General features: G+C 40.5%; 1 protein-coding gene across 3 annotated transcripts in view; it reads left to right on the top strand.

Moving 5' to 3' along the window:
• The window catches only part of MAP2K6 (mitogen-activated protein kinase kinase 6), a 132258-nt gene that overhangs the window by 73800 nt on the left and 38393 nt on the right, over positions 1-20065 (top strand). For all 3 annotated transcript variants that reach the window (XM_059906518.1, XM_059906517.1, XM_059906519.1), the window contains exon 2: positions 15564-15630. In XM_059906518.1, the coding sequence (XP_059762501.1) occupies positions 15564-15630 (67 nt within the window). The remainder of the gene's footprint in view (positions 1-15563; positions 15631-20065) is intronic.

Here is a 20065-nt window from a genome sequence, read left to right on the forward strand (position 1 = left end):
GCTTTCAATAATCTTTCTTTGTCTTTAATTTTTACCAATTTGATTACTATGTGTCTCGGTGTGTTTCTCCTTGGGTTTATCCTGTATGGGACTCTCTGAGCTTCCTGGACTTGGGTGGCTATTTCCTTTCCCATGTTAGGGAAGTTTTCAACTATAATCTCTTCAAATATTTTCTCGGGTCCTTTCTCTCTCTCTTCTCCTTCTGGGACCCCTATAATGCAAATGTTGTTGCATTCAATGTTGTCCCAGAGGTCTCTTAGGCTGTCTTCATTTCTTTTCATTCTTTTTTCTTTATTCTGTTCCGCAGCAGTGAATTCCACCATTCTGTCTTCCAGGTCACTTACCCGTTCTTCTGCCTCAGTTATTCTGCTATTGATTTCTTCTAGTGTAGTTTTCATTTCAGTTATTGTACTGTTCATCTCTGTTTGTTTGTTCTTTAATCCTTCTAGATCTTTGTTAAACATTTCTTGCATCTTCTTGATCTTTGCCTCCATTCTTTTTCCGAGGTCCTGGATCATCGTCACTATCATTATTCTGAATTCTTTTTCTGGAAGATTGCCTATCTCCATTTCATTTAGTTGTTTCTCTGGGGTTTTATCTTGTTCCTTCATCTGGTACATAGCCCTCTGCGTTTTCATCTTGTCTATCTTTCTGTGAAGGTGGTTTTTGTTCCACAGGCTGCAGGACTGTAGTTCTTCTTCTGAAGAAAATCTTATAAAATTAGTGTATTCAGGGATCATTATAAATTATCTCCTTGAATTTTCGGTTAGCCATTAAAACCAGTTTGGGGAAACTGTATAGGTAGCTGTGTGTAAGGCATCATGATGCATATTTAAATTTATACCTTTCACTCCCATTTCTGATCACATAGGTAGGTGGATCATTCTATGGATGCAACAGGGAATGTATGTACAGTTGACACTTGAACAATGAAGGGATTGGGCACTGACACCCCCAGCCCCCACCCCACACACAGTCAAAAATCTGCAGACTGCTATCTCTGCCTGAAAAACAAATGAATTGATCGGTGACTCACCCAGGGGCAGGAAGCTCAAACAGTTTGGATAGAATCAGGACTCAAACCCTAGTTCTTTTGGTTCCACATATTGTGAGCTCTGAATGAGCACAAACATTCCCCCACACTTAGTTCATTTAAAGAACTATAAAATGAAAATACAGATACCATATTTATTGAAAAAAATCCACATATAAGTGAATCGGTGCAGTTCAAACCTGTGTTATTCAAGGGTCAACTGTACTTTTTTTTGCAATTAGTCTTAGAGATGAACTGATTTACAAGTTTCAAGGTGACTGTCTGGAACAATTTCTAGACATATTACCAAGACTAGAGAACTCCACTTCTTTGACACCCAGAGTTATGGCACTGCCTGAAGCAATATTTGTTAATTATGGTGAGATAAGGACCTAAGTCCTTCTATAGGACTGTGGAATTTTCCCTTAAGGGTTCCATGAGGATCTGAAATAGTAATGAAACATGAGTAGACATGCATAAAAAAAGTTGTTTGCTTTCTCTTTTCAGAAAACCTCACATTTAAGTTTTGTGGTTTTCTTGAAGCTATTTCTTAGTCTTTGTTTTTTTATCAACCATCCTGAACCTCTAATCAGAAGCGTCACCAGTGGGGGATGCACGAAGCCAGCAAAGTATGTGGCAGAACAAAAGGCAGAGGCCACTGGTTTTCTGCCAGGCTGTGGTTTGTAAAACATGACTCTCAAAAACGTCCAGTCTCCCTGGAGAGAAAAGTGAGAGATACTGCAGAAACAGCCATGGGGCAGAGGATGATCCTGAGTTTTTTGAGGCTGCAGGGTTGGAGTGTCAAGGTGAGGAATCTTGCCATATTTTCCGAGATTGCTTTGGCCCTGGTTTCTTTACCTTCTTGTTTCTTGTTGACAGGGGACATGAAGAATTTCAGAATGTTCCACAGGCCTGGGGAAAGGGTGCATTTCTTCCTTGGCACCAAGCTAGAAAGAAATGAAAGGAAGCCAGCACCATCTCCTTTGTTCCAGAGAAAGGCATCTACCAAGGACCATTTACTAATACCTATTCCTTCTTGTTTGCATTTCATTTCTTAACTTTGTTTTGCCCCCTTTTATTGTCAAGTTAAGACTTTCTAGATGTTTCTTGACTCCAGGGATTAGCAGGCTCTAAGTTTCTACCACCACAGGCAATGCAGGAACACAGGATCCTCAGGAAGGCTTAGTGGCAGAAGCTGCTGAGGAGGAAATAAAGAGAGTGAAAATGAGTTGGTGAAAGAAAGAAAACAAAAAGGGAAAGAGTAAGAAATCCATTTGTTAGAGAGCGTGGCAGCTTGGGTATAATAGGAAGGACACTGGATTATTTCAATAAATGTTCAAAGGGAATTTGGTAAAATTCAGCATCCATTTCTAATACAGGCATACCTTGTTTTTATTGGGTTTCGCTTTATCGTGCTTCACAGATATTGAATGTTTTACAAATTGAAGGTATGTTGCAACCCTGCATCGAGCAAGTCGATCGGCGCCATTTTTCCAACAGTATTTGCTCACTGATGGTTGGCATTTTCTAGCAATAAAGTATTTTAAATTAAGGTATGAACATTGTTTTTAGACATAATGCTGTTGCACGCTTAATAGACTATATTGTCAACATAACTTTACCATGCACTGGGAAACCAAAGAATTCGTGTGACTTCCTTTTTTTGTGATATTTGCTTTATTGCCCTGGGCTGGACCGGAACCCACAATATCTCAGAGGTCCGCCTGTAGTGTACTAGTTTCTTGTAACTGCTGTAACATAACAAGTAACCACGAACTTGGTGGCTTAAAACACCATAAATTTATTCTTTCACATTTCTGGAGGCCAGAAATCCAGAATCAAGGTGTCAGCAGGTCAGGCTCCCTTCAGAGGCTCTGGGGTAAAGAATCCAGCTTTCAGGAGCTGCCAGCACTCTTGGCGTTCTTCAGATTGTGGCTGAATCTCTCCGGCCTCTGCCTCCATCTGCTCCTGCTCCTCTATGTGTCTCATGTCTCTCAGCCTCTCTGTTATCAGGAAGCTTTGTGATGGCATTTAGGGTCCAACTGGATAATCCACGATTATCTCCTCATCCCAGAACCCTTCCTTTAATCACATCTGCTGAAACCTGAGCATGCTAACACTCACAAATTCTAAGGATTACGGTATGGGCAAGTCTCTGGGAGCCTTGATAAGACATTTCACTCAGTAAATATGGATGGCTCTATACTTCTTCTGTCAAACTGAATCTAAAACCAGCATTTTTTTTCTTATTGGAGCATAGCTTTACACTTCTGTGTCAGTTTCTGCCATACAGCAAAGTGAATCAGCCATATGGATACACATATCCCCTCTTTTTTCGATTTCCTTCCCACTTAGGTCACCATACAGAACCGAGTAGAGTTCCCTGTGCTATAGGGTAGGTTCTCATTAGTTATCTATTTTATACATAGTAGTGGATATATGTCAATCCCAATCTCCCAATTCATCCTACCCCACCCACCCCCCTTTCCCCCTTGGTATCCATATGTTTGTTCTCTACATCTGTGTCTCTATTTCTGCTTTGCAAATAAGATCATCCATACCATTTTTCTGGATTCCACATACATGCATTAATATATGATATTTGTTTTTCTCTTTCTGACTTAACTTCACTCTGTATGACAGTCTCCAGGTCCATCCATGTCTCTGCAAATGACACAGTTTCGTAAAACCAGCATAATTTTTTTAAGGTGAAAAGCTAGAAAGAGTTCTCTTAAAGTCAGGATTGAGTGAAGTTGCCTTTCAATGCCATGAATATTTAATAACTTTTAGACATAGCAGCCAATGAACTTATATAAGAGGACTATATAAGAGGTATAAATATTAAAAAGATGTGTAAAATTAATGGAGAAAAAAATGGACAGATTAATAGGTGGTATTGGGACAAATATCTAGCTATTTGGGGAAAAGGAAAGAATGTTCCTGCCTTGTAAAAGTGCAGAGGCCATGAAGTAATGTAAAAGTTTTAAATTCTGTACAATCAAAAAGGGGGGAAAAACCCAACCCAAGTGGGTAGACACACTCACATGTGTGTGTGTTTTGTGATTCAAACTACAAAAGGGGCAATGTCTTCTCTTACAAATAAAACAACAATAATAACCTAACATAAAAATGAGCAAATGGCTTGAACAGGCAGTTCATAGAAACATAACTACAGATGTCAGTGGACATGTTAAAAATATTCAACTTCATTAAACATTTTTAAAGGGTGATTAAAAACAATGAGGTCCCGTTGTTTACTTATCAAATTGACAAAGATTAAAAAGTTTGTTGACTACCCAGTGTTGTTGAGGGGTTATTCATGTATTTATTTATTTCTTCCTTTTTCCATTAAGAGTTTAGGAGCGTTTACTAGGATGCAAAGAATTCAGCAATTTAGTTAAAAGTAGGTGAGGCCACCTGTGATGCCGCTGTGCCAAACAGAGCAGTCGAGTTTCCGTCTGATCGCGCTCTAGCTAACAAAGGGGCACGCAAGCCCACAAGGCGCGTGCTCAGCAGAATTAGTGGGGAACTGTATAGGGCAAATGACCAGATTTCTTCAGCAAAATAATCGCATTGGGTGGGGAGGGGTGAACAACAAGAAATGGAGGGAGAGCTTATAGATTGACAGGGACCTAAGAAATTCTATCAACTAATCTTAGAACATTGTATTTTGACTTCTGTGTGCACTGCAGTCTGCTCACCATCAAAATTTAGTTTCCATCCATCAGCATAGCGTGGATCCCTTTTACCCATTTTACTCTCCCCTTCCTTTCTGGTAACCACTGCTCTGTTCTCTGTATCTACATGTTTGGTTTGGTTTGGTTTGTTCATTTAATTTGTTTTTTTGTTTCTTTGCTTTTATTTTTAATTGATGTGGACCATTTTTTTTAAAGTGTTTATTGAATTTGTTACAGTACTGCTTCTGTTTTATGTTTTGGTTTTTTGGCTGCGAGGCATGTGGGATCTTAGCTCCCCAACCAGGGATCAAACCAGCACCCCCTGCACTGGAAGTTGAAGTCTTAACCACGGGACTGCCAGGAAAGTCCCCTTTGCTTTTTATATAACAAGGACCTAATTTTGATCCTGATTCAAACACAGCGTAATTTAAGAGTATTTAGAATATTTATAAACAAGATAATTATTTATCTTATTTATAAGGAGACAATTAGAATTATTTATTTATTGGAGTATAGTTAATGTTCTATTAGTTTCAAGTGTATACATAGTGATTTGATATTTTTATAGATTATACTCCATTTGAAGTTATTACAAAATTTTGGTTAGATTTCCTGTCCTATACATTAATTACATTCTTGTATCTTATTTATTTTATACCTATGGTTTGTACCTTTTCATCCCCTTCTCCTATCTTACCCCTCTCCCAACCCCTCTTCACAAGGCAATTAGAATTTTGAACACTGAGTAGATATTAAGAAATTACTTATTTGTTTCCATGTGATAATGGTATGATGGTTATTTTTTAATAGTCAATTTCTTTTAGAGATATTTGATAAAATAGTTATGGATGGAATGATTTGATGTCTGGGAACGTGGGTGGGGTGTAGATGAACCAAAATTGGTCATAAGTTGATATTTGTTGAAGCTGGGGAATAGGTACACAGAGGTTGATTATAACTGTTTTGTTTACTTTCCCATATATATAAAATGTTTCACAATAAAATGTTATTAAAAGGGTGGGTAAGACAGAAACAGAGCCACAAAAAACACTGAGTCAGAAATGAGTATGAATATGAGTCCAGGTTTGGCCTTAAGCTTTTTAGCCATCAACCCAAAGAAGGAAACACATTAGAGGAACACTCACATCATCCATAGGCAGAGATTATACAGGAGAAACCAACCCTTCTTGTTATTGATAACACATATTTTTACCCCAAGAACCTTTATAAAGAAGACATTATGGTTATCAAAGGGGGAAAGGTGTGCGGGGGAGGGATAAATTGGGAGATTGGGATTGACATGTACACACTGCTGTATATAAAATAGATAACCAACAAGGACCTACTGTAGAGCACAGGGAACTCTATTCAATATTCTTTAATAACCTAAGGGAAGAGAATTTGAAAAGGAATAGCTATATGTATATGTATAACTGAATCACTTTGCTGTACCCCTGAAACTAACACAACATTGTAAATCAACTGTAGACCAATAAAAAATAAAATTTTTTGAAAAAGAAGACATTATATAAGGTAATCAAAAACAACCTTACAGTGATGATTTCGGAGTCCCCTTTTTAAGGTGACCTCAACATGGGTCAATGACATCATGGTAGAATGCAGCTCACTAAAAGAAATTAGGTAAATCTGGGGGAGAAGCAGAATGGACTGTACTGGTAGCACTCTTAGAAGACATATAGATCAAGAACTTTCCTCTGTATTTCTCTGCATTTCTTAGTCTTTAAGCAGCTGGTTGAATCAAAATTATGACCCTGTAGTTTTCCTTGGCTAAAGGGAGGTGATCACAGTGCTATTAAAATTGTGATCTTAAACTCTATTCGATACTCTGTAATGGCCCATATGGGAAAAGAATCTAAAAAAAAAAAAAAAGAGTGGATATATGTCTATGTATAACGGATTCACTTTGCTGTACACCTGAAACTAACACAACATTGTAAATCAACTCTACTCCAATAAAAATTTTTAAAATATTGTGATCTTAGACCAAAGGGAAAAAAGAATCCACTTCTCCCAAGAGAAAAATGCAGTCTTCTTACTATCCCTCTTTTTTAACTATTAAAAGAGACTTTTCTGTGATTCAGTAGCTCTTCAAGAAAATCATTATATTTTGTAAATTTTCAAACATACTCAAAGACAGACATATAGTGAACACCATGTATCCATCACTCAGCTTTGACAATTACTAGCTTATTTCATCTCTATCTCCACCCCACCCCACTCCCATATTATTTTGAAGCATATCCTAGAATCATATTATTCCACTTGGGAGACATTTCAATATTTATCTCTAAAATATAAGTGCAATTTTTAAACCTAACCAGAATGGAGCATGCATTTTGAAAAGATGAGACATCCCTCAATTTCTTTGCCACTGCTGCCATATTTTTATTGTAAAGTGGTATTTTTAACGCCCTGTGACTGCGTTTCCTTTTGATAAGACTCATGAATGAAGTGGCATGTAAACGAGGAAGGAGATGAGTACAGACGGTGGGCACTCCCCGCCTAACCCCCACCCCCACCCCCTGCTTTCACTGGGCCCCAGACCACAACGGGAGGGCCTTGCCTGCGATTTGCTTTTAGGTTCTTTCAAGAGCACAAAGTCAGCACCAAATGGTTAACGTGACTAAGCATATACTTCAGCTCGACCGGGTCTGAAAAAAGAACTTCAGTCCCAGGAAGCTGTAAGAAAACTCTCTGAGTGCTCTCGTCCTTTGAAAATAGGACCTCTTCTGAATAGTGGATGGTGGTGCTCTGCACTCGCTGGTTTTTCTCCTTGGACTCCTCCAGAGATTCTTGGTGTCCTTCGCTGATTCTTCATTTACATCTCATTCTCTCAAAATGTTCTTGCATAGGCTGCTTTCCGTTCTCTTTCTCTTCTTGTTTCCCTGCCTGTCTCATTCACCTTTCTACTTCTCTGTTTGTCACTCACAGATTTCCATATTCCCACCCCCCCATCCCTCTCTGAAGCTCCACGTGCTGCTTGAAATCTGCCAGGTGTTCCTTCAGCTTATCGCTGGCACATCTAAGGACTGGAGCTCATTACCTGCCTTCTCCCGCCTCCCACCCCAACTGGCCTGACTTTCCTTTTTTACTTAATTTTATCTAGGCGGGGAAAAGCCAGATTGCTACCACTGTTACTACTACAGCTTAGCTTCTGGTCTTCTATACTTCTTATCCAGGAAATTACCAGAGCCTATAGATTTTGCCTCTGTGAAGTTTAAGCAACTTAAATTTATTAGCCAAGTTGCTGTGGTCTCTGCCTCTCATTTTTTGGGTCTAGTGCTTACTCTGCGCCTGGGTAAGGCATTGGGTCTGGCTCTGAAGAGCTCGCCTTCTAGTGGAAGAGATGGGTGAGCAGGTGGGTTCAATCAATCAGTGTAAGAAGGAAGACACGGAAGATAATGTGTAGAGTCCTGTGGCCACACAGATAAGGGATATTTATTGCATGTTTTTCATGGAAGGTTTCCTGGAGGAGAACACACTTGAGCTGAGGGTGTTGCAGCTGACCAGGGGAGAAAGATGATAACACTTCAGGGAAAATATGAGCAAAGACCCAAAAGCTTAAACCACCAAGGTGTGTGTATGTGGATTTGTGAGTGTGTATGCAGGTGTTGTGTGCATGTGTACCACAGTTTCAAAACATTCTGCAGATAGTAGATTAATCTTGTTACATTATTTGTTTTTAAAACATAAATAACATGGCATGATACTCCCCTACTAAAAAATAGATGACTTCTCTTCCTAAATCTGAAAATTAAAAATGGTTAGTTACAATCTTTCAGTCTTTGGCTCCAACCTATCCTTCTCTCTACCACCATCCTTCACTTTGTCCAAAGTAGACAACTCACAGTCTTTGAAGGTACCACAATATCCTTCTCGCCACCATTGTGAGCTCCTCCTCCTCCTCCTTGGAATCTTACTGTTGCCTGTTCATGTTTTATTATGGAAACATTAAATATATATAAAAAGAAGACATAATAGTATAATGAGCCATCATGTACCCTCAAATCCTACCATTTATCAAAGGACCACGTAAAACACTACTTCCTCTGTGAGACTTTTTTTTCATTTCCTTTGCCTGATTTTCTCTCTCCCTCTTTGAACCTCCTGTGTATTCATGGTGCGATACTTTTACTGCACATCACACATGCTCTCTGATGTTACAGGAGTTGGTTTGTCTTATTCTCTAGCTCTTTCAATACAGCAGTGACACTACTTACGTTCGTACAAAAACCTGTGCACAGATGTTTATAAGCAGCATTATTCATAATTGCCAAAACTTGGAAGCAACCAAGATGCACTTAAGTAGGTGAATGGATTAGGGAACTGTGGTATATCCAGACAATGGAATATTATTCAGTGCTATAAAGAAATGAACTATTGGGCTTCCCTGGTGGCGCAGTGGTTGAGAATCTGCCTGCCAATGCAGGGGACACGGGTTTGAGCCCTGGTCTGGGAAGATCCCACATGCCGCGGAGCAACTAGGCCCGTGAGCCACAACTGCTGAGCCTGCGCGTCTGGAGCCTGTGCTCCGCAAGAAGACAGGCCGCGACAGTGAGAGGCCCGCGCACCGCGATGAAGAGTGGCCCCTGCTCGCCACAACTAGAGAAAGCCCTCGCACAGAAACGAAGACCCAACGCAGCCAAAAATAAATAAATAATTAATTAATTAAAAATTAAAAAAAAAAAAAAGAAATGAACTATTAAGTCATGAAAAGACATGGAAGAATCTTAAATGCATATTACTAAGTGAAAGAAGCCAATCAGAAAAGGCTATACACACACACACACACACACACACACACACACACACAGTATGATTCTAACTATATAACATTCTGGAAAAGGCAAAACTATGGATACAGTAAACAGATCAGTGGTTGCCAGGGGTTGGGGGGAAGGAGGGATGAATAGGGGGAGCACAGGATTTTTAGGACAGTGAAACTACTTTGTATGACACTATAATGATAGCTGCATAGTATACATTTGTCCAAACCCCTAGGATGTACAACACCAAGAGTGAGTGGGTGATGATGTGTCAATATAGGTTCATCATTTGTAACAAATGCACCACTCTGGGGGGATGCTGATAATGGGAGAGGCTCTGCATATATGGCAACAGGAAGGTATATGCGAAATCTCTGTACCTTCCCTTCAGTTTTGCTGTGAACCTAAAACTGCTCTAAAAAATTAAAGTCCTTTACAAAAAATATGGATTCTGAGGGTTTGCTCTCAGAGATCCTGATCCTATAGAGCTTAAACAATTCCCATAGTCAGTGGGAACCAAGAGAATACGGTTCACGATTGATGAGATGTGTGAAAATGTCATTTTCACATAAATAACACAGGAAGGGAAGAACAGAGATGGCATTTGAAGAAATAACCTGCCCACAGGGGGGACATTCTGTTTCGTTCCTATTTGAAAAATGCAAGCACAGACGTGGAAGGGAGAAAAGAAACTGCTATCTGGTGAGTACCTGGTGTGTGCCGGACTTCTTCCCATAGGTTATGCCAGCTAAAGCTCTCAGCAACCAGTCTCCGTCTCCAGCTTGTCGCTGTGGAAACTGAGTTTCAGAAGCATCCTCAGGGTCCCAGTGTTAAGTGGCACAGCGGGGACTTAAAACGAGCTCTTAACGTATGTTCAAGGTTGAACTATTTCTACTCCATTCTGTGCTTTTTTAAAAAAAAATATGGTTGATATACAATATTATATTAGCTTCAGATGTACAACATAGTGATTCAATATTTTTACAGACTACACTATTTAAAATTTTTTTTGAAGACCTCAATACCAAAGTTCAAAACAGCTGAGAAAGAACAACAAATGTTCAGTCAACAAATACTGACGGTGTACAAACCCGGGGCAAAACTGCTGCCATAGCTGAACGTTTCTGGGTGAGACAGATAATAAATAAGTAATAAATAGATTCAAAAATGAACACATAAATGCAGAAGTGATTCGAGACTGTGAGACAAGGTATGAGGAATATAAATGGAAGACGGTCGTGGAGATCTGTCTTAGGTAGAGTGGACATTTTAAATTAAAGTAGTGGGAGTTTAGTGAAGTTGCGTTGAGTTCGTAATGTGTTCGAGACGCCGGCCTGTGGAAGCTGGCGGGTGTGGAATGAGCTCCTTAAGTAGTGTCTGGGAAGGTCTGGGAAGGTTCTGTGGGGGGTGTGATAAATGAACTGAACTTAGAAGGTTGAGCTCCCGTCCACAGGAGGGCTGGAGCCCCCTAAGCCCAGGGACACAGAGGTAAAGCTGTGGTTTCAGGAGATGCATCTGCCTGCTTGAAATAAAAATGACTGCACGTTTTAAAATGAGCTTTGCAGCTTTCCTTCTCTAAATTTTATGTAATTCCAAAGAAATCTGGCATCCTGGTTGGAGTCTCAGTGGTGGGTGAGATCCAGTGGTTTGGGGGAATTTTCTGTGTCCACTTCCATGTGGCTGTTGTTAAGCCAGCTCTCTCTGTTCTCCCTTCGCTCTGCCCTGCTCCGTGAGCTGCCTTACATCTGATCATTGTGACTTAGTAACATTTAATGACACTTCTCCGCCACTTTTAGTGCCAGCTACCCGTGGAACTGAAGCCTAGATGCAAGTATGAAGGCAAGGGCAGCCAGGGCCTTCAGGTTGCCAGTTACTTGGCTGGAAATCCCACTCACATTGGGAAACAGATTTTTAAAATATATTTGGCGCCAGGAGCAAAGCCATCCTTTTGTAAAGCTGTGTCAATAATCGTAAACCCTCATAATCATGTCCCCGGACCCTTGGCCAGGCTGACAAACATTTAGGTGTCAGGAGAGCCTCCGGATTCCACCCCTCTGGTTTCTCTTGCTGTTTGGGTTGGCGCTGGAGCGCGATCTTCTGTTTTATGTAATAAGGCACATGAGAGAAGCCCTTTGTGCTTAGCTTCTCTGAGCGGCGCTGAGCAAGAGGTCTTGTGTACCCCATCATTTTCAGTACGGTCAGAGCTGGTGAACATTTCTGTGGCTTGGTAAATGTTTTCTAACTACTGGCAAGGTTTTTTTTCTTTTTTTCCCTAGTGCCGTTGGGGAAAAGCTTTGGTTTAAGATGAATTTTGCAAATACATGTGTGTAGTGGGACTAGTATATTTTTGGAGAAAAAAGGCATGGGTGTGACACAGGCTGATGTAATATGGTACCACATATGCTCCATCAGGCCAAGGAGGTTTTTACCCTTTGCAGATTGTGCCAATAAGAGGGCACAGCTGGTTGAGATCTGCAGACGTATACAGAATTCTCTCCTTCTGAAGGCTTGTTACTAGCATGTGACATAACATAGAGCTTATTTTCTGACGTATTTTTCATTTTTGCTTTTGAATGTCAAGCAAAAAGGCCACTTATCATAGTTGGTCACTTAGTTTTATCATTCATTTTGCTGCCTCTCCTTAATTTTTTTTTAACACAGTGTTAAATGTTAACAGTCAGGTGTTGGCAGCCTTGCCAAGGGAAACAGATTGCTTTGAAATAAACACAGCTGGAAACTGATCACATATTGTTTTCCTTTCTTTTAAGAAATGAAAGAGGCATTTATAGAAAAGCTGGAGAATGCTGTGCTATCCAGAATTACTTTATAGATTTATTCCTCCAAGTCTGGTTAATGATTAACATCACACCTTGGTGTTCAAATGGACCCACTTAGACTCTCCCTTCCTGAAGTGGGAGTTTCCTTGGGAACAATAAACTTGCAGAGGTTTGGGGTGATCGCACTGCAGGAGGGGCGGAGTCTGTGCAGCTCCGTTTTGCTCGGCTGAAGTGCGGTCTTCCGAGCTGAGTAAAGAAGCCTTCTCTGGGGTTTTCTTCTGCTCACTCTCCCAGCAGCCCTGAACCCTTATTAGAGGCACCTCTGCTGGTGTTTTACGGGGCTGTTCTTCCAGTGATGGTCAAGTAAGTGAATTATGGAATGTTGGTGCGTGCCTTTGTGATTTTTGTTTTATTTTATTTACTGTTAAAAAATGAAGGCAGGGTGTTTTCTAATGGTGATTCAACTAGGTTTTGTGTCTGCTGAAACTCTTTTTCTTGTTTTTTTGTCAGTGGAGAACCAGGGGTCTTCTTTTCCCACACCTAGAAGACTATATTATTGTTTGGGTCATTTCTTTCTTTAGTCTCTGTGCCAAAAGTTTTCTTTCTTTTGCTATTTCTTTGTATAGACGTTTTGATGATTTGTTGAGTTATAGCTTAATAGTCGATTGCTATTAATGAGCTACGAATAATTAATTCCTATGGTGTAATAATTCACTGCTATGTTAAAGTTTTTCAAAGGTGTTCCTCCATAAATAGGTATTTCTCTTGACATCCATCTTGTAAGAGCTGAGTTAGAAATGAAGAAGAGAGATGTAGGAACTTAACAGTAACGTTTGCTTTTGGCTTGCTTAAATGGCATCTGGGGAGACTTTTTCGCAGGAAAAATATATTTTAGTTTCATTTTGTTTCGTTTTATCTGGGAGAACTACAGGGTTGTATTTGTCGGGATTACCTGAATTCTCTGTCACCTGTGTTAGAATCTGCATGATGTTTAGATAAGTCAAACTTGTTCATTCTTCCTTAGAGTATCTCATTTAAAATAGCCTTCCCTATGTATTGCCTGAGGCCCATGGATGGGAATTGTTGGAATTAGGCCATTTATCTATTTGGATTCTCACAATCAGATCCAGCATAGTACAGCTCTGTGTATTGTCAATAACTAACTCAGTGACATGTGCTCAATGGCCATATGAGCTCCAGGAATAGGAAGGTAAATGGTGAGTTTTGAATTTTTGTAAAACGCACAGGTAAGTCCAAATGAGGAGAGAACTGAGAAGACCTGTTACAATGAAGGTGGTTCTTTTTTTTTGAATTTTATTTTATTTTTTTATACAGCAGGTTCTTATTAGTTATCTATTTTATACACATCAGTGTATCCATGTCAATCTCAGTCTCCCAATTCATCCCACCCGCCCACCACTTTCCCCCCTTGGTGTCCATATGTTTGTTCTCTACATCTGTGTCTCTATTTCTGCCCTGCAAACCGGTTCATCTGTACCATTTTTCTAGATTCCACATATATGCATTAATATACAATATTTGTTTTTCTTTCTGACTTACTTCACTCAGTGAAGGTGGGTCTGAAAGGCTTTCTCTGTGTTGATTACTGCCAAGCATGTTGCTTCCTGGCTTTATGCAACTTGGCAGAACTGATCTAGATTTTTGGATTTTGAAGGCATAGAAAGAAAGATCGCAATTATACATTACATTGGACTATGATAATATACCAATTCTGTTCCTGAGTTTCTAAATATTTATTTATTTATTTTGGCTGTGCCGGGGCTTAGTTGCGGCACACGGGATCTTCGTTGCGGCATGAGGACTCTTGGTTGCGGCATGCATGCGGGATCTAGTTCCCTGACCAGGGATCGAACCCGGGCCCCCTGCATTGGGAGCATGGAGCTTTACCCACTGGACCACCAGGGAAGTCCCTGTTCCTGAGTTTCTTAAATGACTCATTTTCTTTTATGAGACTGTGCAGCTTGTTTTTTAAAAATGATTATAATTATTATTATTTCATTGCTCTTTCATATGTGTTATCCCATGGTTCTCACATCAGTCCGATAAGGTAGGTATTGATGTTACTACACCGTTTTATAGTTGAGGATATCCAAAGTCAGATGAAAAGTGACCCTGCAGGTCTCTTGGTGAGTGAAGGAACTGGATGTAATCTGGTTTTTAAAAACTCATAACCCCGTACTCCCCTACCTCATTCTCTCTGGTCACCTCTAAACTTCATCCATTGTGGCACAGAGGAAAGAGTTCCCACCTGAGTGTTTGGAGACCTGGATTCTGATTCTGACTGGGTCATTGCTGGCTCTCTGGTGGGGAGCAGTCACTGAAGTCTCTGGATGTCATTTTCCTGCAAGAGGCTACAGAATTTGATTTCTGCAGTTTCTATGCAGCTTCAGAATCTCTATTCAGAGCCTTAAGCAGGGTTTGTGTCAGCTCTGTAGTGCTCCCTGCAACGTAGAGAAGAGGTGAGAAAGAATGTTCCCGAGCCTTTCCAAGACTGGATTCTCTGATCGCTTCTTGAGCCGTCATTTTTCAGTCTGTTCTTTTAAACTCATCAACAGGAGTATTTGAGCCAAGCTCTCCGGTGGTTTCAGCCCGGGACTGATGGACACGCTGATTGCGTCCCCATTTGCCCCCAAAGAAGCGACAGCCTCCTCGCATGGGCCCGTCCGTTGTCATCATCCTTTTTGGAACAGGGCAGAAGTGAACAAGTATTACTCTACCCTTCGCTTAGGTGTTTTAACTTACGGCAGGCGGTTGAGAACAGGAAGGGGAGAACAGTGGGAAAGTATGTTTTAGTCTACCTCCGTGGTTAACTCTGTCAGCTAATCACAGATCAATTTAGAAAACTGTGGTATACTAAGACAAGTGTGAGTACATCTGACTGACATTATAAAGGAAAAAACCCTATAACTAACACCGTCTACCATTAGCATTGTTGTGTACAAGAAAATAAAGAAGAAGTTGGAATGCCGAACTCCCAGCAGGGAGAAAAGGGCAGGTCTTCCTGGGTAAAGAGAATTGGCAGCCTTATACTGACATTTCCCCCTGGACTGGTGAAAAACCTCACCCGTGACCTCAGCCTGCACTTGGGAAGCTCTGCTCAGCCTGGTGACTGGAGCTTGTCATTCACAGCCGTCCTGGTAGGAGGTGGGGTTCTGAATGCAGAAATGAGACCTGCGTTCCCAGTTCTGCCCTTTTTTCTGCTGGTCTCTGTCCCTGCTCTCATACTGTGACTTAGACCTTAACTGTATCCTTCCATCTTTCCCAACAGGCAAGAAGCGAAACCCTGGCCTTAAAATCCCAAAAGAAGCATTTGAACAACCTCAGACCAGTTCCACGTAAGTCTGGCAGGATCATCGTCTTAATCCAAATGCTTGCACTTTACAGATTTCCAGGGAATGGGAGTTCATTTTTGGACTGGTGAGCAATACCTTGACTATGGAGATAGTTGTTAGAAAGGAGAGCCTTTTAAAGGCGGAAGCCAAGTACTTACTGTTCTGAGACCTGAAAAAAATAATCAGAGTCGGTCAGTCTATATGGAATGGGTAGCTTTGAACTCATTACTAGTTGGCTAAAAATTCTACAAATGCGTTCAGCAGATGGGGTCCTATGTAAATCCAAAAAGGTCACTGGATATGGACTTTTTGCCTTTTCCATAGAGATCTGAGCAAACAAGCAAACCCCTGAGAGAGCCACTACTATAAAATTTGGTTTGAGGTGGAAAGATGGTATTTGGTGAGAACTCAGCATCCTGCCACCTAAATCCTGCCCATATAAACAGAAGGCAAACATGAGACGAAGGACCACTCCTTTGTTAGCTGAGCCTTTGGCCCAAATCCCTAAGGGAGCTCAAGTCCTGGTGAAGCAGGGCACCCTCTCCTGGAGCCTCCATCTTGTTTCTTTGTCTCTCTGTTGGGTGGGGAGGGTATTTCCTGCCTAGCTGTGGGTATGACCACCTATCAAAGCATCTGCATGGGAGGAATGGAAATTCCAAGAAAAACAATTACAGCAGAGCAAGTACAATGAGAGGCCATCCCAACGGAAACTTAAATGTTTCAGGCTTCTGCTCGTCTATAAAAAAGCACCTCCCTTGGCAGAGGTTTCTGACCTTAACCGTGATCACTCCGTATCGGACAGTGCACCCCTGGTGTTGGAATGTGCTAATAAAAATGATCATGCTCTGTAAGACTCTGGTCATTGCATCTTGTGCAGCCATGTAAGCACACTTTCCACTGAAGCACCTCTAGGGACAGAGCAGAGGGGAGGGCTGTCCTTCAGCGCCCGGGGCTGCAGAGCCAGATTCAAGCGAGAGTGCTCCTGTCACGAGGATCTGCAGGAGGAATTCTTTCCATATCTACCACCAAGATTGGGGTTTCTTTTCTTTTCTTTTCTTTTCGGTCCCTCTGGTTATTTTTCTTCCCTTGGACCTATGAACTATGTAATTAATAACTTTTCCTCTCTGATTGGTTTCTTCTCGTGAGCTTAGGATCAAACACGTGGCTTCCCTATACGGGACTTTAGGGGGTATACTTTTAAAACTTTATTTTGAAGTAACTGTAGAGTCACAGGAGGTGGCAAAGAAATGTACAAAGTCCCCTGTACCCTTCCCCCATCTGTGTCCCCCTCAATGTTAACATCTTACACAACCCTAGTATCATATCAAAACCAAGAAAGCGGTATTGGTGCAAACCGTAGAACATGTTCACATTTCACCAGCAATATAAGCCCTCGTGTGTGTGTGTGTGTCGCTCTGTGCAGTTGTATCACACGTGCAGCCTTGCATAATGACTAACGCAATCAAGATACCCAAGTGTATGGCACTACAAGACCCTCTCCTTTTACTCCCCACCTCTGACCCCCACCCCTGCCGTCCCTAATCCCTGGCAACCACTGATCTGTTCTCCTTTTCCATTTCATTACTTCTTGATTGTGGTGCACATGGAATCATGCATCTCCTTTCTGAGACTGGCCTTTTCATCCAGCATCATTTCCTTGAGGTTCATTCAAGTTATCGCATGTATCCATAGTTTATTCTTTGTTGTTGCTGAATACCATTCCATGGTATGGATATACCACAGTTTGTTAAACCCTTTAGCCTTTGAAGGAGATACAAGTAGTTTCCAGTTGGGCTGTTATGAATACATCTGCTGTGAACATTCATGTATAAGTTCTTGCACAGAAATAAGTCTCTGTTTCTCCGGGATATATGTCCAGTAGTGCAACTCCTGGGTCATACGGTAAGTCCATTTTTAGCTTTCCAAGAACTGCCAAGTATTTTCCAGGGTGACTTTCCCCCTGTACATTCTTACCAAAAATGTACGAACAACCCCGTTTCTCAGCATCCCTGTCAGTGTCATCACTGTTTTTCATTTTAGCCATTCTGGTAGATGTGAGATATCATTGCAGTTTTAATTTTCATTTCTCTAATGGCTGTTGATGTTGAATACTTCTGGCATTTATTTCCCATCCTTATATCTTCTTCGGTGAAATGTCTGTGCACTTCTCTGCCTATTATGTAATCAGATTTTTTTTTTTTATGTTGAGTTTTGAGAGTTCTTCATATATCCTAGATGCACAGAGTTTGTCAGGTATATGATTCAAGAACATTGTCTCCCAGTCTGTAATGGGTCTTTTCATCTATTTTTTTAAAAAAATTAATTAATTAATTAGTTCTTGGCTGCTCTGGGTCTTCGTTGCTGCGCGCAGGCTTTCTCTAGTTGCGTCGAGCGGGGGCTACTCTTCGTTGCGGTGTCCGGGCTTCTCACTGCAGTATCTTCTCTTGTTGTGTAGCACGGGCTCTAGGCAGGCGGGCTCAGTAGTTGTGGCTCGTGGGCTCTAGAGCGCAGGCTCAGTAGTTGTGGCACACAGGCCTAGTTGCTCCACGGCACGTGGGATCTTCCTGGACCAGGGCTGGAACCCGTGTCCCCTGCATTGGCAGGCCAATTCTTAACCACTGCGCCACCAGGGAAGCCCTTGTCTTTCTATTTTGATGAAGTCCAATCTATCAGTTTTTCCTCTTATGTGTTATGTTTTCGGTGACAAGTTTAAGAACCCTTTGCCTAGTCCTGGGTCCTACAGATTTTCCCCTATGTTTTTTCTAGAAGTGTTTTAGTTTTACATTTTAGATTTAAGGCTATGTTACATTTCAAGTTTAATTTTTGTACAAGATGTGAGGTTTAGGTTGGGCTTTATTTTTTTTTGCCAATGGATTTCTGGTTGCTCCAACACCATCTGCTGAAAAGCCTATCCCTCCTCCGCTGAATTGCTTTTGCGCCTTTGTCAGATATTAATTGGGCGTATTTGTGTGGACCTATTTCTGGGTTCTCTATTCTGCTCCATTGGTCTCTGAGTCTGTTGCTCTGCCAGTCTGTCATACTGTCTTGATTCCTGCAGCTATATAGTAAGCCTTAACATTGGGAAAAGTGATTCCTCACACTTTGCTTTTCTTTTCAAAACGATTTTGGTTACTCTAGGGCTCTTCTCTTTTCATATTAGTTTTAGAATAAGCTTGTCTATGTCTACAAATAAGCTTGCTGAGATTTTTGGTAGGAATTGTGTTTCACCTACAGATCAGTTGAGCGAGCACTGACATCTTCACTGCACTCAGTCTTCCAGTACATTAATGTGGTAGATTTCTCCAAGCATTTAGATTTTCTTTGATTTCGTCCAACAGTATTTTATAGTTTTCATCATACAGATTCTCTCCATCAGGTTTTGTTAGGATTTATACCTAAGTGATTCCTTTTTTTGAAGCAATAAAAATTGTATTCCACTTTTGATTTTGATTTGCATTTGTTTATTGTCAGTATTTAGAAATGCAATTGGTTTTTGAGTTGACTGCATACCCTGTGACCTTGCTAAACTCAATTATTAGTTCTAGGAGCTTTTTTAGTAGATTAGAGTTTTCTGTGTAGACAGCCATACCTTCTGCAAAAAAGATAGTTTTATTTCTTCCCTTCCTGTTTTTTTTTTTTTTTAACCTTTATTTTCTTACCTTATTTTAGTGGCAAGGATATTCAGTACTATGTTAAATAAGATTGGTGAGAGCAGGCTACCTTGCTTTGACTCCCATCTTAGAGGGAAAGAATTCAATCTTTCACCATTAAGCATGATGTTAAGTCATCATAGATGTTGTTTATGAGGTTGAAAAAATTCCTCTCTGGTCGAAGTGTACTCAACATTTTTATCATGAGTGTGTGTTTGTGCATCAATTGATGTCATCTTGGAGTTTTCTTCTTTGTCTCGTTGATATGGATTACACTGATGGATTTTTAAAATATCGAACTAGCCTCGCATACCCCAAATAAATCCCACGTGGTTGTGGTATACTACTTTTTTTATACATTGTTGGATTTAATCTCCTAAAATGTGAATATTTTTGTGAAGATTTTTGTGTCTTAAATTCATGAGAGATGTTGACCTGTAGTGTGTGTGTGTGTGTGTGTGTGTGTGTGTGTGTGTGTCTGAGCTGTTATGTTCTGGTTTTGGTATTTAAGGTAACACTGACCTTATAAAATGAGTTGGTAAGAGTACCTTCTGTTTTCTTGTAGACATTGTATAAGATAGGCGGTAATTCTTAAAAAAATGTTTTTGAGCTATAACTGACATATAGCATAATATTAGTTTCAGGTGTACAAAATAATGATTCGATATATGCAATTCTTTTTTTTTTTAATGTTTGCTAATATTCCCCAGGGAAACAAAGTGGGCTTATATATTCCTTTTTCTGGAGCTTTTAAATTACCATTTCATTTTCTTTAATAGTTATAGGGC

This window comes from Balaenoptera ricei, chromosome 20, assembly GCF_028023285.1.
Source record: "Balaenoptera ricei isolate mBalRic1 chromosome 20, mBalRic1.hap2, whole genome shotgun sequence".
NCBI lineage: Eukaryota > Metazoa > Chordata > Mammalia > Artiodactyla > Balaenopteridae > Balaenoptera > Balaenoptera ricei.